The 23,364-nt window shown below is 35.4% G+C and overlaps 2 protein-coding genes across 2 annotated transcripts; both read left to right on the top strand.

The window, feature by feature from the left end:
- The first annotated feature begins 262 nt into the window (after window positions 1–262).
- LOC120089323 (Major facilitator superfamily protein) lies at window positions 263–2,768 on the top strand. Its single transcript, XM_039046758.2, has 2 exons — window positions 263–850; window positions 1,136–2,768. Exons 1-2 carry the CDS (start codon window positions 622–624, stop codon window positions 2,506–2,508), a joined length of 1,602 nt encoding a protein of 533 aa, XP_038902686.1. The 5' UTR covers window positions 263–621; the 3' UTR covers window positions 2,509–2,768.
- Window positions 2,769–10,703: 7,935 nt separating this feature from the next.
- LOC120087660 (uncharacterized) lies at window positions 10,704–13,646 on the top strand. The gene is made up of 4 exons (XM_039044507.2): window positions 10,704–11,287; window positions 12,379–12,532; window positions 12,636–13,246; window positions 13,325–13,646. The coding sequence occupies exons 1-4, from the start codon at window positions 10,824–10,826 to the stop codon at window positions 13,329–13,331; spliced, it is 1,236 nt and encodes a 411-aa protein (XP_038900435.2). The 5' UTR covers window positions 10,704–10,823; the 3' UTR covers window positions 13,332–13,646.
- The last annotated feature ends 9,718 nt before the right edge of the window (window positions 13,647–23,364 follow it).

Raw genomic sequence — 23,364 nt, 5'->3', positions numbered from 1 at the left:
ATATTTTAATTTTCCCCCGTGATTTAATGGAAAAAAAACATATAAAAACTGAAGAATATTCCGACATTGGTAATGGTGGAGCAGTTGGCGATAAAAGAAAGGAAAAAACACAAAAAAAAGCAATTAAATCTTATTTTGCTCATAAGTTTGAATATCGTTCTATTTTGATTTATAAATTTTTAAAAACATCCGTTTAATCCATTAACTTCTAAAGAGTGTTTATTTGACTCTTTATTATTAAAATTATGTTAATATTTTAAAGATAAAAAATTACATCTAACATAAATTGAATAAAATATCAATAATTAATATGTCAAAATATTGAGAAAAAAAAAACAGTTTGAGAAAAATGGGTAAAATTTAGTACAGCTGTTACTCGATTGGAAGTCAAAGGTCAATGCCATTGAATACTGCACCAAAGCATCCCTTCCCTTTGCATTGCAAATTAACAAATACGCTACTCTGTTTTAGGGCGCAAGGATCGGAAGAAACTTGGGCTTCACTGAGAGAGACGACCCACTCTTTTTCATCCTTCTCTCCTCTCTTTCAGATCTATCATCTTATTACCCAACCAACCATTCCCCTCTTTCTTTCCGATTCGATCCACCCACCACACCACCCATGGGATTGGTCGCCGTCCAACAAAATGGGACCGGAGATTTGGGCTTTTCCGGAGTTCCTTTAGGAGCCAAGAATAAGTACAGAAGAATGGATTCCGAGCTTGATGAAGATCAGGATGATGCTTTACAACACCACCACGCTTACCAACGGGATCCCAGTGCCAGTACTAGCAGATATGTACTTGCCTGTGCTGTTTTTGCTTCTCTCAACTCTGTTCTTCTTGGATACGGTATGCACTTTTAATGGATAATACCCTCGATTTAGTAGAATACTTGTTTAGAGAGAGCATAAGAACCTCGAATCTTGAAATACTTGTTCTGATTCACTGCCAATTAATATGATATGCTTCTTTTAGTTGTCTGCGTGTTTTCTATTTTCTGCTGTATGATTGTATCCTCCCTTTATTAGTATGGCTGCTTAATCGAGCTTATTGGGTTTTTAATTTACTTTTTATGGAACTACTTGAGACTGGTCAAAATTCTTATCTTATATGCCAATGCCAATCTCTTTACAGATGTGGGTGTGATGAGTGGGGCAATTATCTTTATTCAGGAGGATCTAAAGATAACTGAGGTACAGGAAGAAGTTCTGGTTGGGATTTTGAGTATTCTTTCTCTTTTGGGAAGTTTAGCTGGGGGAAGAACATCAGATGCTATTGGGAGAAAATGGACAATGGCTTTGGCTGCTCTTGTCTTTCAAATAGGTGCAGCGATTATGACACTGGCACCCACTTTTCAAGTGTTGCTCATTGGTAGAATATTGGCTGGAGTTGGAATTGGGTTAGGTGTTATGATTGCTCCTGTTTATATTGCTGAGATTTCCCCCACCATTGCTAGAGGCTCACTCACTTCCTTCCCAGAGATCTTCATAAACCTTGGGATTTTACTTGGCTATGTCTCTAATTTCGCCTTCTCTGGTCTACCTGCCCACAAAAACTGGAGAATCATGCTTGCTGTGGGGATTCTGCCCTCCATCTTCATTGGGGTTGCTCTTTTCATCATCCCAGAGTCTCCCAGATGGTTGGTGCTGAAGAATCGAATCGAAGATGCAAGATCTGTGCTTCTGAAAACCATAGACAATGAAAAGGAAGTGGAAGAAAGATTGGCAGAAATCCAATTAGCTGCTGGAAGTTCCAGTCCAGAGAAATATGAAGAAAAGAGTGTTTGGAGAGAGATCTTAAACCCTTCTCCTGCACTTAAACGAATGCTAATCACTGGCTTTGGAATCCAATGTTTCCAACAGATCACCGGCATCGATGCGACCGTATATTACAGCCCCGAAATCTTCAAAGATGCTGGAATTCATGGTAACTCCAAGCTTCTTGCAGCAACTGTGGCAGTTGGTATTGCAAAGACAGGTTTCATAATGGTTGCCATTGTCCTCATTGACAAGCTTGGTAGAAAGCCATTGCTATATCTGAGCACAATTGGGATGACAATCTGTTTGTTCTGCTTGGGTTTTACACTCACTTTTATTGGGAATGGGAAAGTTGGTGTTGGTTTAGCTATTTTTTGGGTGTGTGGGAATGTAGCATTCTTTTCAGTAGGAATTGGCCCTGTGTGTTGGGTTTTAACCTCTGAAATCTTTCCATTGAAGCTTCGAGCCCAAGCAGCCGCTCTTGGAGCAGTAGGCAACAGGGTTTCAAGTGGGATCGTGGCCATGTCTTTCTTATCAGTTTCAAGAGCAATCACTGTAGGTGGAACATTCTTCATCTTCTCCTTCATATCTGCTCTGTCGGTTGCCTTTGTTTATAAGTTCGTCCCAGAAACTAAAGGTAAGTCGTTGGAACAAATAGAATCTTTGTTTCAGAATGAAATTGGATGGAGAGAAAATGAAGTGGAACTTGGAGATGTGGAGCAACTTGTTGATAAGAATGAACAAAAATGAGCTAAGATCTTATTCTTTTCTCTCTTCTTCTTCCATTGCCATCGCAATATGTGATTCTTGGAAGAATCTCCAGGAGTCATCTCTAATGTTCTTTTTCCAGATTCCATCTGTAGAAATTTTTTCAAAAATAAATTTAGCGGATATCAATACATAAATTCATTTGCATGTTAAGTGAAGTAAAGAAAGAAATATGGAGTTACCATTGTAATATAAAAGTATATATATTATAGTTTTGAATATGAGAAATACTATTTTTGCCATTTATCCATTTAACTAACTGTCTTCTTTTCCAACAAAAATAAAGAAATAAATAAAAAAATAAAAATATCAAAATAAGTTTAGTTAAGTGGTAATTGATATGACTTTTCATCTTAAAGATGGGAGGTTGGATCTCCCAATTTCAGTTGTACTTAAAAAAAAAGAGTTAAGTAACAGGGATAATACATATATAAACAATTGTTTAAAATTCTTAAAAAAAAGGTTCTTTTTAGGTTTGATTATTGTGAAGAGGAATCAAACCATCATTTTATAACAAAGAATTTGTACTTTCACCAATGTATGCTTGAGTTGACAAATTTTTTAACTTTCATAACATATCAATTTAAACATTTAAATTTAAGGATAGTTTTACATAATATTTAAACATTTAAATTTAAGGACAAATTTGTACTTTCTAATGTATGGATATATCAATGTATCAAAACGTGAAATATCAAATAAATAAAGAAAAAAAATAAGAAAATCCATTTATTTTACAAATCAAAATCCATACATGAAGCCTCAGTGATCATATTATCCCATAAAGTTGGGCATGGAAGGGATCAATCATGTCCAAAAAAAAGATAAACCCATCCCTCCAACTCCTTAAAACAAAGAATGGCGTGTATCGCCTCCATGAATTTCTGATTTCTCCCTCTACAATCAACCTGTGAAATGTATCAAGCATTCCTACATGATTTTGACTAAGATGAGGTCAAGGTAATCATGGTAGCCAATCTTACAGGGTAAACCTGCTTTTCCATATAACAACTCATCCGAGAGAGTCCACTCAGATCGTCATCGACGACCACCCATTCAGATCGTCACCTCCCTCTGCTCGTCAGCTTACATCCGTGCCTCTCTGCCACCATCGACGACCACCCTAGAACATCTGTGCCTCTCTACCATTGTCGACGACCAGCCCTAGACCGTCCCTCAACCCACTCTGATCATACCCTCTGAAGATCTTTCCTCGCCATTTTGTACTCTAAACACCATAGGCCAAACAGTCATTCTAATTAATACAATTTTCCTCCACTTAGCAACGATACATGAATAAATGTTATGTTTGTAGGGAAGGGCATAAAGATATTAAAGAAGAAAGAAGAAGTCTTGAGATTTAAGAAATGAAATCTCGGATAGTAAGGTGTTTTGGTTTTAGTAAGTAGAAAATTTGGCTAAGTGTTAGCCTTGCGATGAAGCTTGTGAAGCATGGGTGCATGAAGCATGTGGTGTGCGGGGCTATGCGTTTGCAAGGGGAAGGCGATGATCATGACCTTGAAAGGTTATTGATGCACGTGACAAGGCAAGGGCGTGTACGCATTAGGCTGTCAAGGCATCGAGCGCACAGCATGGGCGAGGTAGCCTAGGCGTTGAGGCTGGGCAGCGTGGTGGTAAGACTATGCATTGGCCACAAGCCTATGCGAGGAAAGGAGATGCGTTAGAGTATGCGTTGAGTGGTAGGCGGGCGCAACATGAATCCCCTATGCATTGGAAGTTAGTGCGTGTGGGGTTGCGTTGGCGGCATTGGCACAAGGCATAAAAGGCATGTTGCTCGGTGGTTACGCATTGAAGTTGGCTAGCACCAAGGGGTAGTGCGATGAGGGTATGGTACGCGTCGAGGCTTGCGTGAGTGCGTTGGCTAGTGGTGACGTGCGACAATAAGAAAATGTGATGGCCAAGGCATGCGCCTAGTTGGTGATGCGATGGGATTGAGCCATGTGAGGGCTAAGGCTAGGCGATGCACTATTTGAAGGGGGCATACAGCCAAGTGGTAGCAAGCAATGGCATGGAGTATGAGCATTGCATTGATGGTCAAGGGAAGGTGATAAACTTAACCATCATTTAAGTGGCCAATCATCATGATCAGATCATTTAATTCCAATTAGTGGAATGATGTGGCAGCTTGGTAATAAAGGGAAAACATGCAGTTTGTGGTACAAAAAAGATGACAAGCTTTAGAAGGTTGGTTTGAGCGTTTCACTTGTGCTATCAGGGTGATTCCAGAGCCGTTTGATAGCTTTATGAGTCTAGTTGATGATCTAGGCTTTCCGGAAGGAAACTCTATAAGAATCGAGCTGAAATTCGAAGAGTTTGCAAAAAGGTTGAGCTCTCGAGTGATTTTGGGCCAGTGTTGAAGATTTCAAGTTTCAACCACAAGAAATTTTGAGCTCAAAATTTAAGCTAAGCATATTAAGACAATTTTGAACAAGTTTATAGATTTTCTGAGAAAAGGCTTGGAAAATGAATTATTTGAATTATAAGTTGATTTTGGAAATTTTGAACAAGTAGGCAGCTACTTGGGTTGAATAAGCAGGCAGCTCAAGGGCTGACACGCCCGCAAGTGGCCAGACCGAGCGTTGAATTGTGTGGGGAGTGCGCGATGCGTTGTGTAGGCATGTGTTGAAGGCTTGGACGCGTTGAAGATAGTGCACGTGCAAGGATTGATTGATGCAAGGCCCTATGCAAGTAAAAAAATTAGGCTGCATGTGAGGGGATTGAAGGCGTGCGCTAGGCTAAGGGGGCGTGTGCACTGAGCGTTGAGCGCTTAGGCTGATAAGCATTGTGTAGGCAAGTGGCTGGACAGACGCTTAGGCTATGTGTTGACGCATGATGTGGGCATTGGTGTTGCTTGTTGGCCACCTAATTGAGACATAAAATTCAAAGAAACTAAGTGATGAACACCTAAGGTATACGTTGGGATGAAGGAATCCTAAATAAAGAGTAAATATGAGCTTAATTATGCAAGTTAGTCTCAAAAGGGAGACCATTACTAGTAGCTAAAGTATATTGTTATGTCCACAGGATTGACACTAATATGAGAAGCTTACCAATCTTAAAAGGAGTTTCCAAAGCCGTGAGTGACAAATTTAAGAAGTTTTCTAAATGTTTTAGTAACTCATGTTGCTTAATTATAAGAATGTTTTTCAAGAAAACCAAGTTTTTAGAGCTAGTACCACATGCTAGTTTAAAAGAATGTTTATAAAGCATGTTTAAGTATTTATGTGTTTATGTACACAAAGCATGCATTAGAAGTTTTAAAAAGATGTGAAAGCTCTTATTCGTGTTGTTATGCTTTCAAGTATACATGTTTGTAAAGAATAAGTTTTTGTTTTTTAGCATGGTAAACCTAATACTGAAGGACTCTAAGAAGGTATCTGGACCATAGTATTGGGGTGATGTCCTAAAGTCTCATGTCCTGTAGTTTGTATACACAGTTTTGTACGAACGTTTGTGATGTATAATATATGATATTTTCTTCACTACTTGTCTTTGAATATTGGATGTTTTATTTGCTTTACCACAAACCAATAAACTAAAATCCTTGGTTGTCATTATATAACTTAAATATGTATGTGGTGACATACAAGTGGATCATGTCTTAAATGATAACCAAAATGGTTTGTAGTATATGGATATAGGGGGGAAATCTTATCTTGGTAACGCTACAGATGCGGCACGCTTTGTGGAATAGTTATAAGTGTTGTGACTTGCTACAGATAGTTTGATCTTGATCATTCATATAGGGACGTGCGAGCGGGGGCGTTCTATACAAAGAGTTTGTATAAGACTTGACCACGAATTGTTAACGTCTTGTTATATAACGTCGTTTATGACAGAGACTTCACTTCACTAGGATGATCATAGGTAACATGACCTCAATCCTGAATGAGTTAGGAACTTCTGCCTTTGAGGGCGGTTCTTTGATTTGCATGGGTGCGATTGCCCAGTTCGCCAAATCAAACCTACCACTTTGAGGATTCGTCTGATTTGGGAGCTGGGAACTCAGCTACACAACATGGAATTCACTTCTTCTCCGAAGCAGGGGTAAGTAGATAGATTGCTCATTTAAAGGATGATCCCGGGGATTGAACGATGTGGTGCTACACACCTTCTCATGACTCGAAAGGTGTCCACACATAGTAGGACTATGTTGTATTGTTCATTAGAGGGATCAGTAGTACTTAAGGAGTTTAGATGTAACTACAGGGCCAAAACGGTAAATTGGCCCAGCTGTACTTATGAGCATCTGTAAAGAGTTATCGTACTGTTGATTGGTTATATCCGATGGACACAGAAATATATCAGTGATAAGGAGAGTTCAGTTGTCGGTCTTTAGTGGAATGTCTGACAGTTAACGGATGGTGGATCTCGTGGCTAAAGAGTTTAGTCAGCTATTCACGTACCGTTGGAGCTTCAAGCCATAGGTCCATAAGGTCCCCTTGGTAGCTCAATGGATTCAAGTTGAGAATTAGTTTTTGAGTCAGTTTGAAATGTTCAAATTAACAAGAGGGAGTTCGATTATATATGATATAATTGAACTGGTTAATTATATATGATATGATTGACTTTATGTATGAGATACATTAATTGGAGGAAAAATGGATATAAATATGATTTATATCTAGTGGAGGAGAAAACACTATAGTTTATATGTGATATTAAACTATAGGTTAATGAATATAATATGATTATATTTATTATTTTATTTTGAAAATTATGGGATAATTGTGCACGCCGTTTTCTCCGTAACCGTGTGTTAGTGGTTGGTTTATTCAGTTTTCGTAACTGAAGAATAAAATGAGAATCGTTTTTATTTTGTAAAATATCATGTAATTCGCTCAACGAAGTGTATGCTGCCTATCGCTTAGTAAACTGAGAGACTATATATAGCTTGAATTTACTACACGATCGCATACACGCATGCGCCATCTTCTAAACGATCGCCTACGTTTTACTAAACGATTGTATAGCGCCCGATCTTTTACTAAACGATCGTATAGACAATCGCAACCTTTTTTCTGCATGACCGTGTACTTCTTCTAAACGATCAAGCACAGTCTATACGATATACCCTACCTTTCTCCCACTTGCTTGATCGTTGTATACGATCTTTATATCCTCATCTCCTCTACCAAATCCCAACAGAGCCCACTCTTTGGATTCTCACACCGAGAACACCGAGGGTTCCAAGTGATGGTGTCGTCCCCATCTTTCTTCTTTTTTTGTGGAGGTCGTTCGTGTGTAGACGACTGGGTGTTAGTGAACGATTAGCTTGACATTCCAATGAGAGCGAGAGCACCTGTTCGTTGGAGAGAGCGAGATTTTGATGAAGAAAAGTTCTTCAACTGGTACGTTTTCTTGTTCTCTTGTTTGTTTATCTCTAAGCATGCCGGTAATTTTGTAGTATGATGCATATCTGTTTGTTTGAATGTAAATGTGGTAATTCTGTCACAATGTTCTTTGGAAAGATCGGCTTCCGCTCAAAGGTACTCTTGTATAAGAGTTCCTTCACATAGTACCTAAGGTATGATGGTACTTAATTATTACCACGTGCACGTAGGTAGATTCGATGTTGGTTGTGTTGAGATCATTCCACACCAGCTAGGGCTTGACGTTGAGAGATTGAGTAAAGGAGTTCTTTCTCAACTAAGTATTCAGATGTTTAAAGTTTTCTAGCTGTTATATGTTTTTAAGTTTAAGTATGAGTTTGCTTGGTAGTTTTCAAATTTTAAGCATGATGTTATGTTTATTTAGTCACTCACTGGGCTAGTAGTTCATCTCGTTTAAAATGTTTTCTCTCCCCAGATAGCGGTCAACTTCCCAAGAAGTAACTTTGCTGCTGCTCTGCCACCCAAGGACTTTAATTTGGAAAGAAGTTTAGGTGTTGGTTCTGTGTATATTGCACACATGTCTTGTTTATATAGGGGCTAGGCTAGTATGTCGAAACCCACTGGATTTTTATATTGTACATATGTTGTGGTTATCAAAAGTTGTATGAAACCTTGTTACTGTTTCAGTATGTGAAATGTTAGTTAAGCTGTTTTGTATATTTCTTAAATACGTTCGTATACCAGGGTTTCTAAGCAGGTGAATTAATTCAATAGGCAGTAAGTGCTACATAAGGGTGGTAACGGTTGCAATCACATTCCCTTATAGGTTAAAAGGGTAATCTGGGAGGGGGTGCGACAATCATCCATGTTATGTTCAGGGCATAAACAATTAAGAGTTGGGTGCATTCAATCTTCGTGTATCTCACTCTCATCATACAAACAAATGAATTAAAATATTTAAAAAATTTGTCCTGTTTGGACAATTTACTGAGACAAGCCGAACAAATTAATATGTTCAAATAAAAAATGAAAGTGAAAGAAGAAGGAAGAGAAGAGGGCAAATAATACTTGGACGTGAAAGATGCTTGATCACAAGCTTTAACAATTTGAACGTAGAAACTAAGGGTCTATTTCGAATGACTTAGCAAAAAAAAAAATTTATTTAAACATTTTTTATAATTACTTATTAAAATAAAAACACATACGTGTGTTTGGCAACTCTTTCTAAAAGTGTTTATATGTAAAAGTTTTATTGGTTTGTTATATCCTGAAAATATTTTTCTTAATTTCAATTACTATAAAAAGATTTTTCCAAAGAGGTGATGGTTGGATTTGACCGGCGGGTGTCAAAAATGGTGGTTGGAGGTGGCCGGCGACAGTCGCCAGAGATGATGGTCGAAGATTGGCCCGCGACAGTCAATAGAGGTGGTGAGCGGAGATGGTGACCGACAATGATCGTCAAAAATGTTGTCAAAGGTTGGCTGCCGCAGACCGTTGTCAAAGTTTCTCATAAAAATAAAGGAGAGATTAACAATTAAACACTCAAAATTCATTTTTCTAAAATTATTTTCAAGTGTTTATCTCAAACCAACTTATTTTTTAAACATCTATTTTAGGAGGTTACTAAACACATGATTTTTTTTTTCTTCAAAATAACTTATTTTTTAATTCAAAAGATATTCCGAACACACATTGATACCATTGTTTCAATCTCTATTCTCCTCTTTTCATTTTGAATAAAAGACTTCTTTTTAGTAAGAAAACACGATGTTCATTTTTATTTTTATACCTATAAAAGATAAACACCTAATTTATCTATCATGTCAATTTGTGTGAAAGCAAAAACTAAAAACTAAGCAATCATTTAGAACCATATGATAAAAATTTTGAAGTCTAAAAATAGTTCGTCACCTTTTACAAATTTGTGTGGATGCTTTTTTCTTTTTTTCTTTTTGAAGTAAGATGGATTCACTTTACCCGTCAATATGACATTTCATAGTTAGATAGAATAACACTTCAAAGTGAAGTTTCTTTTTGGTTTGTAGTACTTCAAAATGAGTCATATGACCATTTCTTTGTTAGACTTATAAATATGGTTGTTGAAGTTTGCAAATAGTTCATTTCTAACTATAGTTAACTATTAATTAATATAATATAAAAAGATGGATTAAGCTTTAATAGTAATTATCATGCACTTTCCTCTTTGGATTTGATTTCTTCACAATTAATGAATCAAATCTCTAACATTAAGAGACAAGATGTGTGTCAATTACCAATATAACACTTCTAACACAAAAATATGGTTTATTTTTCTAATAAGATACTTGTAATAGTAGGAGAAAAGAAAAAAGAATGTAACACGTCAAAGATAAAAATATCGGCATTGATATTGAGATTTAATTTTATAAATATGTTGATAAAATAATAAATAAAAAAAGTTAGAGAATCGAATCTCTAACCTTAAAATTGATAATAAAAATTTATGTAAATTCAGCCATGCTTGACTATTATTATTCATATATAATAAGTATCAAATATATCAATAGATCTTTAATATAATCTCGAGGAAGAATTATTAGTTGTTTTAGAGTGAGAAGAATACTTAAGTACAACCTCACTCACCAAAAAGTAATCTTTAAATATTTTTTTTCTTAAAAGAAAATGAATTGCTACAGTTGCTGCACCCAAATTTTTTGTTTGTAGTGGAATTGGGAAAGCTACCTTTTGTCAAAATGCGAATATTTTCAAATGCCCGACACGTGTCGGTCAAGGAATGAAAAACGTGGAATTAATATCAATTTATCTATTTATTATGCCATTATTTTCCTGATTATTGTTTCTCGATCCGAACACTGCGTTCATCGTCACCGCAAGAACTCCCAAACTTCAAACAAACTCAGAAATTTCCAATTCAAGGAGGGAGACGAAGCAAATTTCTCAACAATGGCTTCCTTCGACACTTTCACCAATGAAGAACTCGAACAACAACAGCACCACCATTCTCCGACGGCGCAACCCTTTGACGATGATGGCTACGTCGGTTATGACTCTAGTCTCCCCTCCCACCCCCACGACTCTTCTACCCCTTTCTCTCCCTCCGACGATATTACCTCCGCCGACCAACACCCTCATCCTCCCCCTTCCTTTTTCGAAGACGACGTCATTTCCGCTGGAGACACCACCAATCCCAATTTCTCTGACGCTTACGATTTTGGAGTTTCCAATCCTAATCCCGACTATGCATCTCCCTTTGATTCTGTTCACGCCGATGGAAACCATGACAATGCCGCCGCCGCCGGTGGTGGTGGTGGTTTTGACGATGGTGGGATTTTTGTCTCTGATGGACCGGTTCTCCCGGACCCAAGCGAAATGCGGGAGGAAGGCCATGCCCGACGCGAATGGCGACGGTGCGTTTTTTAATTACCGTTAATCTTATTTCTTCATGAGAGATTGGATTGGTTTTAGATCTGTGATTTTATATTTTTGGGAAGGATTGAAATGTTTCCTTCTGTGGCTGAATCTGAAATGAAATCGTTTGTAAATTCTGAGGTCATTCAACTTGATGGGTTTCTTTTTGAGCTGGAAATTGAAATGGAAGGTCTTTAGGTTTTCCATTCTCTTCATAATGACATAAAAAATTTACCCAATACCCTAAATTGTCAGCCGCAAGCGGTGGTTCAAATCTTCTTTGTTACTAACTTTCATCCCGCTAATCTCATGCGTGCGAAGTCTTATGATCTATATAGGGGTTTCTTAGTTTTTATAAAAATTACCATCTAGATCGTGTTTATAATGGCTTCTCACTGATTGAATCCATTACTGGTGGAATTTTTGGAAGGAACTATGAATAGTTGGTCATTTTGTTGCAATATATCTGACATCAAATATGTAGGTGTATTTGTTTAATGTAATTCACTTCTGTCCGATACTTGGATGTCTGAATATTGTAGTTCTGTGCCTGGTACAAGACAGATATTGGTTACAGATTTGTCCTAACATCACGTGCATGCATAAATGTCCAACATATTAATATGACCAAACCATAGACAAGTTTCTTACATCGTTTTATATATTATAGCAATGGGGACAGCAAAAAGGGGTATGCTCAATTCTGTCTGCTTGAAGAAATTATTACCTGATTCTTTGGGAAGTTTGATACTGTAGAAAATTCTTATCTCTATTATGTATCATTTGGGTTAGCTGGCTTCATGGGCCACAGTTGTTTGAACTCAAGTTGCAGGGAACTGGGAAGTAATGGTTACTCGGGTTCCATTTGTCTGAATTTCTTTTTTGATCCCTGGCCAATTGTAAAGATTAGAGCGGTGATTGCTTCAAATTTTTCTGTATTGTTGCACAATCTGGTCAAGTGAGGTGGAAGGGAAATTGTTTGGGAACCATATTTCTCTGTTTTCTCTTTTTTCTCACGATAAATCATTTCCTCATCATTTATGTTCTGTTCTTAGTTATATGCTATTAATCTGGAAACTGTATAGTGCAGTCAAAATGCCATAGATCTTGAAGAGAAAGAGCAGAAAGAAAAGGAGATGAGGAATCAAATAATTAATGAAGCTGAAGAGTATAAAGCATCCTTTTATGAGAAAAGGAGGGTCAATTGTGAAACAAATAAAGCTCACAATAGAGAAAGAGAGAAGGTGAAACCTCTGAAAGCATTTTGTTTACATTCATATCCTTGACCCTGCATCCTGTCAATGTCTCCTTTCTATGTACTGTTATTTATTTTTCAATTTTTTGCAGCTTTACCATGCTAACCAGGAAAAATTCCACAAAGAAGCTGACCAACATTACTGGAAAGCAATTGCAGAGATCATCCCACGAGAGGTACCTAATATTGAGAAGAGAAGAGGAAAGAAAGATGCTGACAAGAAGCCTTCAATAGTGGTCGTTCAGGGTCCAAAACCTGGAAAACCAACCGATCTGTCACGAATGAGGCAGATTCTGTTGAAGTTGAAACAGACTCCTCCACCTCATATGATGCCTCCGCCAAAACCGGCCAAAGATGGCAAGGATGGCAAGGAAAAGGATAGTAAGGATGGAAAGGATAACGAGGAAAAGGATAGCAAGGATGGCAAAGATACAAAGGAAGGGAAGGAGGACAAAGGTGGAAAGGAAGCAAAGGAAGCAAAGGAAGCAAAGGAGGAAGGGACAGAAACCAAAGATACCGAGGATGAAGGGAAGGAAGTTGAGGACAAGAAAGCTTCTCCACCAGCTGCAGGTCACACACCTACATCTCCTGCAAAAACTATGGATACTGATGGTACTCTGACTCCTGATCAACCCAAAATAGAGGTTGAAGCTCCTCCTCTGGTTGATGCTGATCAAGCTGTTCTGTTGGTGCCTTCTGCAGAGTAAGAAATTATTAATACTTCATCTTATGGTTTCTTGTAACTGAATGATTGTTTTTCTCTGTTCACAATTGATCACAGGGAATAAGGAAGCTTTTGTTATGGTCATGCTGCATTGCATTCCCTGCAGCGTGGGATTTGAACAGCACTCTTCTTGTCTAGACTTAGAATTTAGGCTGATTTTTCATTGAATTTTATCATCTCTTCGACACTGAGCTTCTCTTACTTATATACTCCTTTTGTTACAGATGATAGAAAAAATAATAGACTTGCAAAGTTGTAGTAGAGCAGCTTATGTTATTTGTCCCTCATAATTATGCTAGGGAATATTCACAAGTAGCAATGATTATTGGAACAATCACTGGGAATAGAATAGGCGCCCGGGAGGTGGGCAGTTTGACCATCTTTTTATTCTCCTGCTTTTAACATGTGCATTTCGGGCTTCATTCACCTTTGTGTATTTCTTTCAATTATCCAATCAAAAGTTGACACGTAAAATTTTCTTTTTAAAAATATTTATTTTCCTTTGTGAATGAAGGAGATGCATGGAGAGGCTGTATCAAAATATTGCTCTAGAGAAAAAGAATCATGACATACTCTTGTTCTTACTGGTTAATTAGTCGGGTTGGACCACATTAAATAGATATTGTATCATAGCTATGGTAAAAAGAACAATCAAAATGTAACACATTACCTAGCTAACAACTAGCTGTTATTAGGAGGAGAAGTTCAAAAGGAAAATTGTTATCGTTTTAAAAACTACTTTTACTAGCATCTTTCTTATTTATTTTAAGTGAAAGTTTTACACTAAGAAAATATCATTTTATCTCTTATTCAAGAGATTTCTATTTTAGTTTTTTCTGTTGGAACTTTTCAAACTCAACTTTACACTTTATGAAAAAAAAATTGTTGGAGATTTTTGTAAAAATTTGAAATTTTTCTCGTAAAGAAATCTTTATGTGACATTTTCAATAATTTAAAATTTGGGAAAATTTAAAGAAAATATGTGAGGTTTTTTTTTCAACTCAAAACGGTAAATAAAATATATTAAGAACTATAAAAGCTAATGGAATTCGTTAATTTCCTTTTAAAAAAATGGAATTAGTCTAACTTATGTTTAATTGATTAATTAAAAAAACATGATTTAAGTAAAAAAAAAAAAAATACACACACAACATTATTTGGTTAATTAAAAAACATGATATAAATAAAATAAAGAATATACACACAACATTAGAATTCAATTTTTCGATAAGAAACTTATCAGGAGGGAAATTTAATTTAAATAATTAAATTTTAAGAAAAACCTATTTATATGCTTACTATCCATTTTTTTGGTAAGACTTACCTAAAAGATAGACAGAAGGTTTTTTTCTTTTTCTTTTTCTTTTTTTTTTTTTTTAAATATTTCTTATTTTTAATAATTAATAATTAGTTTTAATTTGAATTTTAAATAATTAAATTTTAAAAAAAAAACCTTAAATATGCTTTCTTATCGGAAGACGGACAGAAATTTTTTTTTTTAAAAAAATTAAATAGATAATAATTAATAATTAGTTTTTATTTTAATTTAAATAATTTGAATTTTAAGAAAAAACTTACAAGTGCTTTCTGTTCATTTCTCTGGTAAATCTTGGAAAATGGACAGAAGATTGTTTTTATTATAGATATGATAATTATGTAGATGTCCATGCATCGTCTCCATGGGTTAAAACTCACTTATTGGCCTCTCCAATTTTTCTCCATAATTATCTTGGGGGCAGTTGCAAGAATGTTTAAAAAGTTTTCTAAAGTTAGGTCTATGGACAATATTTATTGATTTTCCAAGAATGTCAAACTTTTTAAGTTCAGCTTAATTTCACTAATGGGCTGAAAAGAAAATATTGAAAATACCCTCACTTATTTGAATCAAATCGTGCTCCTCAATGCAATTTCAGGTTTTCACTTCCTTCGATTTCTTCTTCTTCTCTTCAACGCCGATATCATCATCTTCTACTCTAGTTCTTCAACGCCAACGTCGAGACCATCATCTTCCACTCCATTTCTTCAACGCCATTTTCACGTCGATTACAAGCTGATTCCTTACCCACAAAAATATTCCCCTTCTCTTGAAGCTGTTGTCAATTGGGAGAGAAGAATGAGGTAAGAATATATTTAGGAAGATTGCTTCAAAGGTTTCAAATCTTCTCTCAGATCTCATCTCGCGTCTCACTCTCCGTATAAGACTCTTCACTGTCGTAAGCCGTCTCGTGAAGTTACTTCATGAGACAAAAGACAAATGTGAAACTTGAACTTGGGACCCTCACGTAAAGCATTTTTATCTTGAAAACAAACTGTGAAATCGAACCAAACATATGATTAAGTGCGGTTTTAGAAAAAAAATACTTTCTAAAATTTGCGGTTTGGTTTGGTTTGAGCCTCAAACTGATCTGAATCGAACCATGAACACCCCTATTCCTTGTCACATAGTTTGTTTTTTGTGATATTGTTATTTGACTGCAATTTGATTACAATTTGATTACATTCTAATGAGAATGTATTCAATACATATAGTAAAAACAAATGTCAAACAACTCCAAAATCAAAATGCATAGTAATGCCATTCATATATTAAAAACAACTCCAAAACCTATATACTAAAAAACTTCAAATTCTTCAAAAGATATTCCATACAAACACCACATTGAACCGGTAGAAACACATTTAAAACAACTTTTGAAATGCTTATATGCCTATAAGAAACAATAACTAATCCATCTTGATCTCCGAAACAAACTTTTAACTTCTCGAAAAACCAGTTCCAAGAGGAAAAGTTTAAAAACAGAAAGCACATTTTTTGTCAAACGCCATTTTCTAAATCTACAATGCTGAAAGCAAGATGAAAAGTTTGACTATTACAATCCATCGTTAAGGCAGTCAGTAATGTTCCAGTATATTTACACTTTAGAAATGTCTCATCAACAGAATTATTCAGTCTACAATATCTCAACCTTTAATTTGATGACCCTATAACCATGAAACAATATTTAAAATGACTGTTTAAATCCAATTCATATTCAATAAATGACTCTACAAAAAAAAGGAGAAAAATAAATAACTTATTATAAATATATGTGCAATCTATTAATTGATTACTAACGGATTACTATATAATCAGTTAACTGATATACCAATAATAGGTATATGAGTCAAGTAATTACAAATTGATTACTAACTTATAAGTATAAAATAAATCGACATAACAAAATAAGTGAAAAACAAACCTGGATTCATTTATTTTAATTTCAGAAAGAACTTGAGAATCAAAGCATAAGAATCATCATCATGTATAATATCAATTATGGTAATCAGATAGTAATCAAATATTAATCAGATAACCATTAATTGACAATAAAATAGAAATAAAAAAGTATTTAATATTTGACAATCAAATTGCAATCAGATGTGTACCAAATAGAAATCAGATAGCAAATATATGACAATTAGATATAAATCATCTTAATGGAATAGAATTTAGAAAAATTTATATGGAAAGAGAATACAAAACAATCAAAGAATATTAGAATAATAAGAACACAAACTGAAACACAAAAACTATAAACAGAGAAATTGAACACAAATTACAAATAATCTTCAACCAAGAATGGATTTCAAGAAAACCATCGAATAGACTATCTAGTCTAAAAAAGATACATCAAACACAAACTGACATAAAATCGAATGAAAATTGATGATGAAAACAAGAAAAATCAAACTGCAAGTGAGAATGAACTTCAAGGAAACAATCAAACAAACTTTCATCTCAAACAAATAAAGTGAACACAAACCGTGAATATACATTCCTGCAACTGCCTCAAATCTAAACCACTCAAAGGCTAATTTCCAAATTAAATTTGTTAACGCACAATCGTGAATAAGAAGGAGAGGACGAACTTCAAGCCAAACAATCAAACACAAACCATGAACACCGTAAAACACATACTGTAAAACAGAAAGATTTGCTTCAAGAATTCTCCAATTGATGCAACCGAAATCAAAAGAAATCTTCAACAATGAACGATGCAATGGAGAAAACTAATGAATCAAAATAATCTTGAAGGCGATTTTAGGAAAAAAGATGAAATCGAGGGAGAAACACTGAAGGAAAGAATAGGGAGAATGCGTAAGAAAAAAAGCTGGAGAAGATGAAATCATTGAAGCCAAATCATGAATCACTTTTTAATGAGGGCAGTTTTGGAATAAGGAAAAATAAAATATAATATCTCTAAAAACGTGATTTTCCTTTTTAAGATTTTGACATAATAATATTTTAAAAGTTATGACATAAATACTAAAGTATAATATTAATTTGATACCCAATACGATCCCCATTATCTTGTCCCCTCTTTATGTTTCATTCTTGTTTCTCACAATCCTATGAATAGAGGTTGTAAAGATCATTTGAAAACACAATTGAATAGAGCATAATACATATGTTCTTTTTCTTTCTTCTTTCCATTTCTCTCTTGTGTTTTTATGTTTGTTCTTCTCTCCTCTCCATTTTATAACATGTTATCAACACGAATCTCTACCACATAGGATATTTTATTGAGACTAAAGTTGATTCATTAGAATACCAAAATAATAAAGACCCAATGTATTATTGAGTTATTTAAAACTAAAATTCAAAGAAGGTGAGTATAATTAAACTATATATGTGATTTATGTGTTTGTGAATTGATTATTAAGATATATTTGATATTAAATTTTACATTTAATTAGATTAAATTGTAAACTTGATATAAATATTATGTGAGCATTGAAATTAAAATCTTTCAACATGAGTCCAACTTGTGTCTTAAAGTACTTGAGAGTTTTTCAGTCATATTTCCACTTTGAGATCATAATCAATCTTTGGTTAATTGTTATGCAATTGAGTTGGAAATTAAAGAAAATGTGATCTTGTGGGTAAAAGATTTAAACAAAACTTGTGAGTTATTATGCAGAACTTTCTCTAGTCTCTATCACATGCATACAATGCATTCCAAAGTATATTGAATTCTATCCTCAATTCAATTTGTTACTTTGTCAATTGTTTATATACATATAATTGTAGACGTTCTCATCCTATTTTCAATCTCCGTCTTTTCAAATCCAGTTTGATTTTTAATAAATACTCCAGGAGGCATTTGTAAGGTTTCGGTTAGGCATTTGATCATAATTTTGTTGATGAAGTGCATATCAATATTTTATCAATGCTTTGTTGGGGTAACATTCAACGTGTGTAATTTGTTATAGCTTTATTCCTTTGCTAGAAGGTAGATTCTTTTATTTTTCCCTTATCCTGTTTTCAATATCATAGATGCCGCAACCGAGGTTATGAATCATGCATGCATCAATTTTTTTTTTTGTGCAATGTATATAAAATCTATCATAGATTGCAAATCATGCATCTTAATTTTCTTATATTTGAAAGATTTATCTGAGAAAATTTTCTAATTAGTTTATATTTTCTATATCTTGAAATATAGTTGTTATTTATGAAAACTTAAGTTAGGATATTTGTTTCCTTAATTGGATTGCATATATCTTAATAAGATTGAATTTCTTTTAAATAAAGATAAGATTCTCTCATATTAATATTAATTTTTATATGTTAAAATTATCTTATGATAATATTGTCTTTTATTTTTCAAATATGAGAATAAATATGCATGATTATCTTTAATTTTAATTTGAAAGGTTTAAGGTTTAAGATACTAAAGATTATTTCTTAAAGTGAATTTGTTTTAATAAAATTAGTAATTCATTTAGAAATTAACTCCTAACTAAAAGATTAATGAATTAGAAATAAAAATTGACTAAAGGAGCCCTGTATAAGGATTATTCTGAAGGATCTCTTATTCAAGAGAACCAGTAAGTAGAAGCAAGATCTTTCTAAGCCCATTGTGAAAGAATAAATGCATTCACAAACATACAAGAACGGTTATGCATTATAAAGAAAATTACAGCAGGCTATGTTACTAAAACGAAGGGAATCAAAAAAATACCTTTGAAGAACTCTTCTTCACGGATTCCTTCAATCTACACTGGTTCGGCATCCCAGTAAAGTCTACACGATCACGATCTCTCGCTCTCACTGCAATCAAGAATTAATCCTTGAACAACAACCCTCGACATTACCACATTCGGCAACCTTGGTATTCTCGGAGTGAGAATCTAGGACGTATGGGCTATGTGTGAATTTGGTAGAGGGAAGGAGGAAGTATGCGATCGAGTAAGTGGGAGAAAGTTTTAGTCTATCGTATAGATAGTGGGTACTCGATCGTCTAGAAATCTCTTGCTCTCGTGTGCAATCATCTAGCAATCTCTCGCTCAATCGTTAGTCTCTCGCTCTATCGTATAGTCTCTTGAAAGGGTTATCGTATAGTCTCTTGAAAGGGCAATCGTATAGTCTCTCATGAACGATCGATTAGTAAATGCTATAATAAAGTGATCCTTCAAAAAAAGAAAACTCTTTTCATTTTTATTCTTCAGTTATTAAAAACTGAAATTAACCTCCCACTTGCACGATTAATGAAGAAAAGAAATAACCAACTAAAATAATTATCTCATAATTGTTTTTCTTATAAATAAATATAATAACTAACTTATCATATTATATTTATAACCTATAGTTTTGATATCACATCATATGTAATATTTAAACCATAGTTCTTTTCTCCTTTATTTAATATAAATCATATTTACATCAATTCTTCCAATTAATGTATCTAATACATCAAATCAATTATATCACATATAATTAAATTCCCTATTGTTAATTTGAACACTTCAAACTAACTCAAAAACTGATTCTCAACTCGAATCCATTGAGCTACCAAGGGGACCTTATGAACCTATAGTTTGAAGCTCCAATGGTACATGAATAATTGATTAAACTCTTTAATCACAATATCCACCATCCGTTAACTGTCGGGCACTCTACTAAAGACCGAAAGTTGCACTCTTCGTACTACAGATACATTTCCGTATCCATTGGATATAACCAATCAACAGTACAATAACCCTTCACAGATTGTTGGTAAGTACAGTTGGGCCAATTTACCGTTTTGCCCCTATAGTTACATTTAACTTCTTAAGTACCACTGATTCCTATAATGAACAATACATCATAATCCCACTGAGTGAACACTACTCGGGCCATGAGAAAGTGTGTAGCGCCACATTATTCAAGCCCCGGAATCTCTACTTATCCCTGCTTCGGGGTAGGAGTGAATTCCATCTTGTGTAGCTGAGTTCCCATCTCCTCAATCAGATGAATTCCCAAGGTGGTAGGTTTGAGTCAGCAATCTGGCTAGTCGCACCCATGAAAATCAAAGGACCGCCCTAAAGGAACTCTTATCAAAGAGGACCTATGAGCTGAAGCAAGATCTTTCCAAATTCATTGTGACAGAAATACCAGATTCACAAACATACAACAAGTTATGCATCTACTAACAAATTACGACATGCTATTAAAAATTAAATAACAAAGGATAAGAGACTTACCTTTGAAGAACTTTTCTTCCTTTGAACTCTCGTTCTTGTCAAGATCAGCAACTTTCGTTGTCATCGTGATCACCAAGTCTATCGTCCACCAAACCTCGCTATCGCTCACCACCGAACGATCTTCTACATGAACACACAGCAAGCAGGACACCACCATTCAATAACCTCAGTATTCTCGAAGTAAGAATCCAGAAGGTGTGAGCTCTGCTGGATTTGGTAGAGGGGAGGAGGAAACTACGATCGTTGACAACGACCAAGAAAGTGGGAGAGATTTTGTGTCTATCGTATAGACAAGTGCTTGATCGTTTAGAAACAGGTGCACGATCGTTTAGTAAATCGGGGCTGATCGTTTAGGAAAAATCGCTCTTGCGTGTGATCGTTTAGAAAAAGTTATACGATCGTTTAGGTCGACTGCGCATGTACACGGTCATTTAGGACAACTTGAGCTATTTTCATTTTATCCTTCAGTTATGAAAACTGAATGTAACCTTCCACTTTCACATACGATTATGGAGAAAAAACCACTATAATTGTTTAATTATAAATAAATATAATCATATTATATTTATAACCTATAGTTTTGATATCACATCATATACAACATACAAACCATAATCATTTTTTCCTCCACTAGATATAAATCATATTTATATCCATTTCCTCCATTTAATGTATCTCATACATTATGTCAACTATATCATATATGACCCGTTTGATCATATCATATATAATCAAACTCTCTCTTGTCAATTTGAACACTTCAAACTGACCCAAAAACTTATTCTCAACTTGAATCCATTGAGGTACCAAGGGGACCTTATGGACCTATGACTTGAAGCTCCAACAGTACGTGAATAACTGACTAAACTCTTTAGCCACGAGATCCACCATCCGTTAACTGCCAGGCATTCCACTAATGACCGACAGCTGCACTCTTTTCACCACAGATATATTTCTGTGTCTATCGAATATAATCAATCAACAGTACGATAACCCTTCATACATAACGTCAATTTACCATTTTGCCCATGTAGGTACATCTAACTCTTTAAGAACCACTGATCCCTTTAATGAACAATACAACATAGTCCTACTACGTGTGGACAACTCTGGGGCTATGAGAAGGTGTGTGGCACGACATCGTTCAAGCCCCTAAATCAGCCCTTAAAGAAGCAATCTATCTACTTACCCCGGTTTCGAGAAGGAGTGAATTTCATCTTGTGTAGCTAAGTTGAAGTACATCGACTCCATCTTGAGATCCATGGCTTTGACTAATTCATCCTATCAACATCCTCCATTGCCTTCTGACAAGACAACGGATCCTCAACGTCACCATCGGCTACCATAGCTAGGATTTCCGTGAAACCCAGATAGCGAACATAGGGGTTTGCAACCCTCCCACTACCTCGAGGTTCCCTCAACTCTTGAGGTGGAACTGACTTACCAGATGAACTATCATCAACAATTCTTACTGATGAGGCAGACCCTTCAACAACTCTTGTTTAAGTTTCAGTAGTTTCGTTGGAAAGCTCATGTAACACGATCTTACTACGCGGACTATGTTCCCTAATATGATTCTCCTCTTGGAAGGTAGCGTTCATAGACACAAACACTCTATTTTCCGTAGGATCATAAAATTAACTAGATGACCGGAAATTAAATGTCAATTACTCGACAACTAAAATCCCTTGGACGCAATATGTGATGCATGTTCTTAAGGTATGCATTGATTGTTATGCATTGATGGTCATGCGTTTGAATGACTATGCATTAACAAATGTATGCGATGACCATGCATCCTGTCACAAGTTTTCTTGCGCTCATGCCAAGTATAACGCGAACGCAAGTTTCTCGGGTAATCCGAGGTCGAACACAGGGACTTATAGCTGGCTGAATGCGGTAATGTGCATGCAGTGGTTGAATAAAAGAATGGATGGGAGGTTTCTAAGCTAACACTACTCCTACTCCTAGCTAACAGACAATGCAATGAGAATAAGAAAGAGAGATAGACACACGACAACTCATGACATGAAATAAATGAATGAGAAAATAGATAAAATGTGGAGATGATTTCATTGCAACTCTTAAGAATGACTGTAAGGGTAACCTTAGTCAACGCAAGCCATGCAATCATGCTACACACATTTGAGCCTAACTCTAGGATGTATGCAGTGTATCTACGATAGTGCCGGGAAGCCTATGCCTACCTAAACCTCCATAACCCGCTCACGAGCTCTCGCTGCATGAGCGTGATAACTGCATACCACCTTATCCTACTTCCTGGACGCATGCAATATCTTATCCGTAGGGTGCATACACTGTGTGATAGCAAATGAAGCTTATCTCTAAGTTCCCCATTCTTGCCTATGCGTTCCAATCCGATCTCTCGAGTCTTAGATTTGGGTTTTAGACTACTCTCTCAAGTATGCCTAAATGATGAATGATGCGCTCATAGACAAGATAACTGCATGAACTTTGCTGACATAAGATTATTCCTATCTTTAGTGAACAATGACTTACATTGCTTAATGCAACCAACCACTTACCCTCCCGGGCAGTTGGTTGTTGCTAAATTTATTCATAGACAAACA

Source organism: Benincasa hispida, chromosome 10 (genome assembly GCF_027475165.1).
Source record: "Benincasa hispida cultivar pf3 chromosome 10, pf3_genome.v1.1, whole genome shotgun sequence".
In the NCBI taxonomy this organism is placed as follows: Eukaryota; Viridiplantae; Streptophyta; class Magnoliopsida; order Cucurbitales; family Cucurbitaceae; genus Benincasa; species Benincasa hispida.
The sequence above is the reverse complement of the archived record's forward strand: the minus strand, read 5'-3'. Positions and strand labels throughout refer to the sequence as shown.